The sequence below is a fragment of the Dipodomys spectabilis genome, unplaced genomic scaffold, assembly GCF_019054845.1.
Source record: "Dipodomys spectabilis isolate Male_0828 unplaced genomic scaffold, ASM1905484v1 ptg000119l, whole genome shotgun sequence".
Classification (NCBI taxonomy): Eukaryota; Metazoa; Chordata; class Mammalia; order Rodentia; family Heteromyidae; genus Dipodomys; species Dipodomys spectabilis.
Genome location: NW_024870796.1, coordinates 1315920 through 1327061, shown reverse-complemented (window position 1 = coordinate 1327061; position 11142 = coordinate 1315920). Strand labels below are relative to the sequence as shown.

General features: G+C 45.2%; 1 protein-coding gene across 1 annotated transcript; it reads right to left on the bottom strand.

The window, feature by feature from the left end:
- Positions 1-855: 855 nt before the first annotated feature.
- LOC122115453 (olfactory receptor 1361-like) lies at positions 856-1779 on the bottom strand. Its single transcript, XM_042688939.1, has one exon. It carries the CDS (start codon positions 1777-1779, stop codon positions 856-858), a length of 924 nt encoding a protein of 307 aa, XP_042544873.1.
- Between the last annotated feature and the right edge of the window lie 9363 nt (positions 1780-11142).

The window sequence follows — 11142 nt, the reverse complement described above, 5'->3', positions numbered from 1 at the left end:
AATTGTGGTCAAGGGCAGGAAGCAGTTGACGTGAAGACAACCATCTCCTGTTACTGAAGAGTGGAGGGTGTTGAGGAAGGAGGGCAGTGCAGATAAGAATACCAGGAAAGGGAGGGCTGATGGTGACTAACCACTGAGATTCAGATAGCACTGTCTGGACATCACAAAGGAGGAAGTGGGACACAGCCTTCAGGTGTCGAAGATGATTGGAGCTTGGGATGCCTGTCCCAAGGAGCAGAACGTAGCTTAGACTTAGACTTGGAATAGAAAGCTCCCATGTTCCACCATTCATCCATGACCTTATGTTCCCCAAGGTAGTAAAGGAATTGTAGACATTTCAGTTCTAAGGGAAGCTCTGCTTCCTGCAGCCCATGGAAATGTGAAGGGATACAGGAGTCACAGTGCAGACTGTAGCAACTCCTCATCTGAGACCCTGGGGTTAGGTGAGTCTGAGAACTGTAACACGAAATGGCCTGTGAAATGTTAGGTAATTGTGCTGGCCACTTACTTACTTTGGGAGCATGTAAACCCATTGAAAATAAAACAGATCTATGTATCTCAGATCTTCAATTTTCTGGTCTTTGAAAGGAATCAGTTCCTCCCCCCCACCCCCGGCCCTTTCTTTGTCTGTCATGGGGCCTGAACCCAGGGTCTAACTGTTCTCCCTGAGCTCTTTTGCTCAATGCTAGCACTCTACCACTGAGCAACAGTGCCACTTCTGGTTTTTTGGTGGTTAACTGGAGATAAGAGTCTCATGGACTTTCCTGCCCCCGCTGGCTTTGAACCGTGATCCTCAGATCTCAGCCTCCTGAGTAGCTAGGGTTACAGGCGTGAGCCATTGGTGCCCAGCCTATTCTAGGATCTGAAAATTATCTTCCTTAGGGCTGCTTTCATGTCACGATTCCTCAGACTATAGATGAAGGGATTGAGCAGAGGTGTCATCACTGTGAAGATGACAGTGGCCACCATGTCTTGTGCTGAATAGGAGGACGAAGGATGCATATAGACTCCCAGGATCGCCCCATAGAAGAGAGACACCACAGTGAGGTGAGATCCACAGGTGGACAGGGCTTTCCTTATGCCACGGGCAGATGGCACTCTCAGCACGTTAGAGAAGATGTAAGCATAGGAGACCACGATGCAGGTGAATGGTGTTAGAAAGATCACCCCACCCACAGTGAAGACTACCAAGTCATTGAGGAAGGTATCAGAACAAGAAAGCTTCATGACAGGGTAGGGGTCACAGAAGAAGTGGTGCACTGTGTTGTCTGAACAAAACGTAAGCCGGACCAGGAGAAGAGTGTGTAAGAGAGCGTGCAGGTTTGTGACAACCCACGATATGGCCACCAGCAGGACACAGAGTCTGGGCCTCATGATCAAGGAGTAGTGCAGTGGGCGACAGATGGCCACATAGCGGTCGTAGGCCATGACACTCAGGAGGAAGCCATCCATGTTGATAAAGGTGATAAAGAAGTACATCTGGGTCATGCACCCCACATAGGAGATGGACCTGCCACCCACCAAGTGATTCACTAGCATCTTGGGGACAGTGACTGATGAAAAGCAGATGTCAACACTGGAGAGGTTGGCCAAGAAGAAGTACATGGGCGTGTGGAGGTGAGGGTCACAGCTGATGGCCAAGATGATGAGAAAGTTTCCGATGAGAGTGACCAGGTACGTCCCCAAGAACAGCCCAAAGAGAATCTCTTCATGCTCTGCCTTTCCAGAGAGGCCCAGGAGGAGGAACTCTGTGACTCTAGTCTGATTTTCCCCCTCCATGTCTGTGGAGAAGATAGTATCATCCTACAGTAAGGGCATATGCCAACAGTTGAGCAAAAGAATTTTCTTCTTTAAAAGAGGTTATGCATTTCTTTACTATTATCTGGATTATTTTATTTTGTGATTCTATAGAAAAATCGTGATTAATTTTAGTAGACTGTATAAGTGGCTATCATTTTATGAACTCTACCCCTATTTGGTGACTAATACATGCACTTTCTTACACAAAGCTTAACTAAGTCTAATAATGGCAGGCCCATACGTCACTTTATGGTGAAGAAAAGGAATTAAGCAACTATGAGTTCACATAGCCAATGTATATTAGAGTTTCAAACCAGCGTGAATGTTTTTGATTAATGTATTTTGAGTGGAAATTTTAGCCAAGTAGCAAGTACTATATCAAATGCCAGCTCCTGAAGATTTTTGTCTGTTGATTTTCTATTTTCTCACCATTTGGAAGACTCAGGGGCTTTGCCAGACCTGCCTGGTGGTTTGTCCTTGCATTTTATCTGTCATTAAGATCCAGTTACCTTAGCTCACAGCTGTAGGTCTGCTGATCCAGGCTTCTGGTCAGTTGTTATGGACTGTGTTGCCTTCCTGGTTACAGTTAGAAGAGGAGAGACTGGCATCTGTTGTAGCTGTAGACTTCTCTTTGATGGAATTGACTGATGAGCGATTTCATGAGGTCTCTGTAAACATGAATACAGGATTAAACTATCACTCTCAGTGAGGTCAAGTAAAACAGGCATTCATGAGCTTAAGCAGGAAGGAGAAGGGATGCTTTCCTGCTGGGTCAAGGCCTGAGGAAAATACGGGAGAAGACACTGTCAGGTGGCCTGACAGCGGAGACAGAGGACATTATAGGGAATATTCTGGAAGGATGCCTCTTAGAATATACAAAATTTTCCATGATGGGTAACTAATCAAAACATAGCATTAGCTGGGTGCTGGTGGCTCATGCCTGTAATCCTAGCTATACAGCAGGCTGAGATCTGAGGATCGTGGTTTAAAGCCAGTCTGGGCAGGAAAGTCCATGAGACTGTTATCTCTAATTAACCACCAGAAAACCAGAAGTTGTGCTGTGGCTCCAAGTGGTAGAGTGCTATCGTTAATAAAGAAGAAATATTTATGCTGATTTGGACCTCTAATTTTTTTTTATTGGACAGCGAGGAGACTTCCAGTATCCCCTCAACCAGAGCTAGTGAAATTAAGGAAGAATATTGAGATATGAATTCATTTTGTCTACATATACTCTCAGAGCTGAAGTAGAGCAGCTGTAGATGAATGCCAGACAATATTCCTGAGGGAACTCGGTTAACATGGACTGCTTATATTGAGGGCTGTGGGTAGGACTGGCAGGACATATGACCAAGAAAAGCAGCACCATTCCTTCACTGGCAGATGTTAATAATATGGTCTTCAGGGAAAGAAAGTTTCAGATGCAAAGAGCAGTGTGTGTGTAGGGGAAGTAAGGATGAAGTAGGAAAGGTAGGGAGGTCAAGGGGCCTTGGTCCTTACTGAATTGAAGGCAAGGAAGGCTATAACTGAATGGAAATTACCCACATTCTCCATTTGTATTGAGAAATGGGATGACTAGATGGTGGATACAATATTAGTGTTTCATGGTTTAATTCCTAAGAGGTTGAGCTTTTGCAGAAAACCACTGTACTGTGGTAGAGAATGCACTAAGATGCACTTGATTCTTAGTCATATTGGACATTCATTAAATATCCTCAAAAATATATTTCAGTGATCCTAACCACTCAGGAGACTGAGATGTAAGGATCATGGTTCAAAACCAGCCTAAGCAGAGAAGTCTATAAGACTCTTACCTCTAATTAATCGGCAAAAATCCAGAAGTAGAACTGTAGCTCAAGTGGTAGAGATTAACCCTGAATGAAAAACCTAAAGGAGAGCATTTTGGCCCTGAGTTCAAGTCCCAGTATCAACACAAAAAAAATGTATTTCAGAGGTGGGGTCCTGGTTGCTCATGCCTGTAATCTTAGCTATTCAGAAGGCTGAGAACTGGAGGATCACAGTTTTAAGTCAGCCAGATCAGAAATGTCCATGGGATCCCTATCTCCAATTAACAAAAAGCCAGACTGGAGGAGAGGCTAAATGGTAGAGCCATGAGCAAGCAAGCTGAATGAGAGCTGGAGGCCCTGAGTTCAACCCACAAAACACACACACACACACACACACACACACACACACACACACACACACACACACACACACACACACACACGTAATTCTTTGCAGCTTTCTTATAGCAAGACAGTGCTTCTGCCAGTCCTCTGAGAACGATGTTTAGCCTGAATGATGGAAACATACTTCAGTCTAATTTAATACATTGATGTCTCGTGAGTCAAGCTAGCATGTAGATATGTTGAAGCATCTGGTATAGTTGCATCACTGAAAGTTTGGCTCCCTAGACCCATATTAAGACCACTTAAGTCTCTGGCTACCATCTAAGCCAGCATTTCTTTCTTATGGGGCTCAGCCTGACATGCAAGTAGCTGAGTTCTGAGACTCTTTTTTGTTTTTGTTTTTGTCAGTCATGGGGCTTGAACTCAGGGCCTGGCTGCTGTCCCTGGCTTCTTTAGCTCAAGGCAAGCATTCTATCACTTGAGCCACAGCACCACTTCCGGTTTTCTGGTGGTTCATTGGAGATAAGAGTGTCACAGACTTTCCTGCCCAGGCTGGCTTTGAACAGTGATCCTCAGATCTCAGCCTCCTGAGTAGCTAGGATTACAGGCGTGAGCCACTGGTGCGGGGTTTGAGATTCTTATTATGCAATCAAACACAACTTTGAGAGACACAGGAAGGCAACTGGTACCAAGTTGCTTGGGAAAATCAGATAGTCTTGCATGTCTGACAAAGGAGCAGGAAGTGCGACTCCTAGATCTGAGCTCTGGCCAAGCTTATAAACAGCCTGTAGTCACTGGACCTTGCATTACCCGCTGTCCTCTCCCTTGCCCCACACGCTCACTGTCTGTGTCTATTCTGGAGATGGACTTTCTATTCGTCATTTTCCCTCTTAGATGCAGAGGGATTCAGTAGGTCTGGTTTTCCCAGGACTTTTCTGTACGTGTGTGTGTGTATGTACATCAATCTGTCATCAAAAATATTATGTCTTCACTCTCCTCACCCCTCTTACCTGGAGGCTGTCTGCTTTTCTCAGATGCTTTCACAGATTCCCCCATCTCTGCAGGCTCCAGGCTGGATCTCACGATGGGAAATTCACCAGCAGGTGAGATCTAAGGGGCCTTTGCTCAACTGGAGGAGAATGCAGAGAATGCATCATGTGGCTCTCTCTCTCTCTTTGCCCAAGGATGGATGACTGGGAACTGACAAATAGACCCATGTCCCTGGAGATTGAGTTTTCCACAAGGATCGTTGCCTAAGGTTGATGCCCCCACAGGTCCTCATTAGGTTCTCCTGCTAAGTGTTCAGTGTTTGTATTCTGTCTGGTCAGAGAAAACAGGAATGGTAGAATCCTATAGGAAGATGGTCCTCCCTACCTCTTCCCATGTCTGTGACACGGGGCAGTCCATGGGCCCTCGGCAGAGAGCAATGGCTGTGGAACTATGTGGAGATAAAGGATGACCAACGTGCTCTGAGTTCCAGATGAATTTTCCTCCCCTACATTGTTTTAATTGGTTTCTAAAGAGTGGGACCCTGGTGGCACATTAGTAGTAGATGAAGATTGTCAGTAGGGAGGAGGGTATGATGCCCCCCAGGAGTTCAGGAAATGAGGTGCTTTGCACAAGCTGGGTATCCACCAACTCAAACCCCAGAGGGCAAATCACCAGACACAGTCCTGTTTTCCTGGTTGCTCCCCAGGGAAGACTCTGCAAATCTGGCACAGACCCTACTTCTAGAAGAAGAGGAGATGCCCCTATACACCCATATTGGAGACCCCACATGGTGCTTTACCCTACTTTATGGTCAGTTGATGTCCTGAAGGTGTGTTGCAGGAAGAGAATGGTAGCCAGGTGACTATCTAGGGCCATGTAAGGATCTTCCCCATCCCCTGTACACTTTCCTGAGATGAGGACGGGCCCTTGAGAAGTGATGCAGGACCCAGGGAAGGAGCCAGGGTAAGGTGGTGTGATGCAATGAGGGAACCACAAATGGAATTGTGGAATTGGCCAGCAGGGAACCAATCACATCCTGGGAAGTGAAGGAAGACAGAGGCTGCTCCTCTCTGGCCAGATGATGCTGCTGACCATAAAGGGTTTTCCCCCCATTTCCCACCCACCCCCATTTCCAGCAGGCCTTTCTGTGTGATGAATCTGTCCGATGATTACTTTCCAAGATGAATACGGAAGCCTATGAGTGGAAAGCGACTTTCTCCGTGGCTCAGTTCCCTTTAATAAGTTCACCATCTTCCCTTTCTCTTCCTCCACCTTTTCTCACACCCATCTTTTCTCTGAGGTATTAAGGAGGGACAGACTGAATAATGAATTCTTTTTTGGGGGGAGGGGGTCCGTCGTGGGGCCTGAACTCTGGGCCTGGGTGCTGTCCCTCAGCTCTTCAGCTCAAGGCTAGCGCTCTACCACTTGAGCCACAGCACCACTTCTGGCTTTTTTTTTTGCTCATGTGGTGCTGAGGAATGGAACCCAGGGCCTCATGAATGCAAGGCAAGCACTCTACCACTGAGCCACCTTCCCAGCCCCCTGAATAATGAATTCTATGGTGGCACATGGACCATGAATCTAGTAGGTTGAGTCTACCATGGAAAACATAAGCAAAAATCATGAAAACAAACGATCAGCTGGCCAGGCAGCACTGGCTCATGCCTGTGAAGATCATGGTTCAAAGCTAGCCTGAGCAGGAAAGTCCATGAAAATCTTATCTCCAACTAATCAGCAAAAATCTGGAAGTAGAGCTGTGGTTCAAGAGGTAAAGCACCAATCTTAAACAAACAAAAAAAACCTAAAGAATAACCCCCAGACCCTGAGTTCAAGCCCCAGAACTGTCACAAAACAAACAAATAAAAAATATGCCTCAAACAATTTTTCTATTCTGCCTTCTTGTGTCCTTGGGTCACAGAAGTCAGTGAATTTTTGCATACGTGAATCAGTTTTCAAGACTCTTATTTGCTAGATTCTTAGTTTTACTGCTCAGTTTTTTGGTGTCTAGGGATATTATTTGCCCATTTAGTAGCATAGAGGGAATAAGAAGGATTTCTTTTCCTAATCTACTTAGATTCTTGGCTGGGATAGATTTCAGTGAGCAAAAGGCAGATGAACAGGAGAAAAACATGGCAAGTTTGAAAACATGCCGGTGTTTCTCACATAGGAGAGAAGAGCTTTGTCAAACAGGAAACTTTCCTCTCAAAGCCGTGCCCTCCCACTCTGCTTTCAATTATCTTTTAACAAAGAGCACTAACCATTAGAGAGCTGAGATAAAGGGTCAGAAATGTCTTGTTTCAGAGGTGGAAAACCTATAGGAAGAAGGGAATTCTGGCATGTGCTTGTAAGTTTAGGGCCTTCTGAGGGGGTTTTAGAGCTCCAGCTTTGAGAAGGAATAACAGAAAGTTCTTTTGTCTGTTTCAGTTTTTCTTGTGACATCAGGCAGACAGAGGGATAGATGGACAGATCTTTAGTGTTTAAACCGTCTTTAGCTGAACAACCCTCAATACTGTAGAAGGAAATCTTTCATGTTCCTTCATCCATTACACTTGCTCCATACATCAGTAATGATTCCATCCATCCTTAGCTCTTCAGAAAAACACAAACTTTACTGAGCAGTGGAGAGAATGCATCTATGTATTAGCTCTGGTTCTTTCTACAAATAGCAAGTAATACAATTATAGACATAGATACAGATACAAATACAAGTAATGTAAGAAGAGTAGGAGAGAAACAAAATGAGCCACATAACTCTGTGTGTGTGTGTGTGTGTGTGTATGCTGATATTAGGGCTGAACTCAGGGCCTGGGCACTGTCCCTTAGCTTTTTGCTCAAAGATGGTCCTTTACCACTTGAGCCACAGCCCCATTTCCAGCTTGTGGGTGGTTGATTAGAGATAAGAGACACACAGACTTTGTTGTGCAGGCTGGCTTTCAAACTATGATCTTCAGATCTCAGCTTCCTGAGTAGTTAGGATTATAGGCACGATCCCACCAGCACCTGGTAGACCATATAACTTAATCCATATTATATCTGGAATGTTTTCACAGAACTACTCCAAGTAGAATACACGAAGAGAAGTAGGAAGAATCATAAAGTTTATTATACGCAGTCACATTCCCACAGTTACCAAGGTGCAAATGCATACTCCAGCACCACAAGGCACCAATGGGATACAATCGATGCATTAGGAGGGTTCCACAGAGTTGGTTTGTAGGCTGGAGATGTGCAGGGAAAGAGGTAGGATCAGGTGAGACTCTCCATGAGGTTGTAGCCAGACTCAAAGTCAGAACTGGTGAGAGGCCAGACCAAGTCAGAAAGTTAGGCAATGAGAGAATGATGAGCCGCTGACATGCAGTGGAGTGAAAGCAACTGAGGAGGGAGGCAGGGCAGACGCACAGGCCAGCGAATGACCCGGATGACCTTGTGGACAATGCTTCTTCACAGGTAGAACAGGAGGGGCTTGAACGCTTGACCTCAGAGAACACCACAAATGCTGAACGCAGATCCAGGAGTTCCGAATTCCACTTCGAATCCTGCCACTGGTTGATGACCTTAAGTCCTTAAGATGCTGTTGCAACTCTGGACGCTTCTACTTCCATGGAATCTCAGTTTCTCATGGCCTGCATACACTTGAGGAGTTCTACAGGAAGCAACACAACTTCAGAAGATTTCCAGCCCCCATCCCTAACCAGTACCCACACTGAATGGCAAAACACCAAACAATTAAATGGGTACTACAAGTAGGCAATGTGTGTTGTTCTCAGCTGTGAGATGTAGAAGAACTTGAACCTGGGACAGGGAAAGAATGATCCACATACCAGAGAACAAAGATCCTAAGAAAGGATGGTTGGGACTATTCTGAAGTTAACAGCTACTGGTTTATGTCCCAAGACATGTCACCATACCTACTGTAACAATTCCTTATCTGAGATTGTGGGGTGAGGTGAGTCTGAGGGCTGGCAGCTCTAACGTTCTAGAAGAATCCAGATTATTGTGGTAGCCATTTTCTTAGATGATCGGTAAACCCATCTGAAAGCTGAATAAATGCCAGATGCTGTAATCAAGAGAAGGATGATTTGAGGCCAGCCCAGACAAAAAAATCTAGTCAAATTTAATCTCAGTCAATAAGTCATGTGTGATGACACAAACCTGCTACAGGTAGAAGGCCAATCCCAACAAAAGCCACGAGACCCAACCTGAAAAATAATGGAGATCAAAGACTGTTGAATGTGTGGCTCAAATGGTATAGTGCCAGTCTAATAAATCAAAAGACTTGAGTTCAAACCTCAGTACTACACAAATAATGGAAAATAAAAGCAAATATGTCTGACCTTCAGTTTATCTTGTCTGCAAATTGAGTATCCTGTCATGAGATCTTTTTTTGTCAGTTGTGGGGGCTTGAAATCTGGACCTGGACACTGTCCCTCAACTCTTCAGCTCAAGGCAAGCGCTCTACCTCTTGATCGACAGCACCACTTCCAGTTTTCTGGTGGTAAATTGGAGATAAGAGTCTCATAGATTTTCCTGCCTGGGCCGGCTTTGAACCGTGATCCTCAGATCTCGGCATCCTGAGTAGCTAGAATTACAGGTGTGAGCCACTGGTGCCCGGTGATGAGATCTCTTATAGACAGTAAAATTACTGGTTTTATGACAATGAGCACCAAGGAGAATCCAATTAAAAGATGATGATTACATATTACTAATTTCAGGATTTTTCACAGGTGAGTTTTGTACCTCTCTGGGCTTTAATTTCCTGTTTACAAAGAAGAAGAAATACAAGGTAACCATGATTCCTCTCAGCCTCTAACATTTTCCAATTCTAGTTTCTGAGGATGATCTTCCTCAGTGCTGCTTTTATGTCACGGTTCCTCAGGCTATAGATGAAGGCATTGAGCAGAGCCGACACCACTATGAAGATGACAGTGGCCACCATATCCTGGACGGAGTAGGAGGATGAAGGATGCATATAGACTCCCAGGATCGCCCCACAGAAGAGGGACACCACAGTGAGGTAAGAACCCACAGGTGGACAGGGTTTTCCTTAACCCATTGGCAGATGGCAATCTCAGCACATTAGAGAAGATGTAAGCATAGGAAACACACACACACACACACACACACACACACACACACACACACACACACAGAGCAAATTCACTGAGGTCTGAACACATTTTCTCACAAAGTATATCACAGACTGAAGAGTCACAAGACAGTGAGGGGCTGTGGCACAGTAGAGCTCCAGGCAGAGGATAATTGATGACATTGCATTAAGGGGCAGACCTTACATCAAGGGGAAACTCACAGCTGTCTCTGTGCGGCCTTTCTCAATGTGAATAATGTGCTCCCAATGGCAAGCCATGTGCCGCAATGAAAACAGTAGCAAGACAGATGTAAGAGAATAGCAGATTGCCAGTGGGCTGTCCCAGTGTCTGCGAACAGGGCTGTGGTCAAACACATTAGGAAATTAGTTATCACTACCCCAAACTCTTAGGTCCACAGAGGTGCATTAAGGTTGGGCCCTTCCTTCCTTCCTCAAAAGGGGAGGAATTGGTTGAGACTTCAACCTCTCCCAGCACTTCATGCACCAAGCCAAGAAATATCCTGGAAGATAAGGCTCTGGTCTGTTTATCTGAATGTCATTTCCTGTGCTTGTGTGCATGTGAATCTGGTGTTTGAGGAGGTTAATTGTGGTCTCACCTGCTCTCCCAGCCCCTCTTACCGGGCTGCTCTCTGCTGCTGTCAGGTGCTTTTGCTGAACCCTCATCTGTATCAATTCAGAGTTTGAGCCTGGCTGATGGGAAAAGCATAACTGGGGTGAGAAGGAAGGGGATTTTTCTCTCTGGAGAACAGGGAGTGAGGCATCATGTCTCTCTTGGGTCTAATTTAGGTGATTGTGAATTAAGACATACATCCATCATCCCTGGAGATTCTGATTTCTTTGAGGATCAGGACAGCATTTGTTGCCAAGCTTGGGAACCCTTGGGCTCACACCTATGTGACTGTATAATTAACATATAGTATATATAACTATATAGATTATGCATCTATAGGCTCACATCTATAGTCCCAGCTACTCAGGAGGCAAAATCTCCTAAGAGATCATAGTTCAAGGGTAACTCTGAACAACAACAACAAGCACCCCTCCCCATCTCAACCAATAAGCTGGGAGTTGTGGGGCCCATCTGCAATTCCAGCTACACAGGATGTTTCAGTAGAA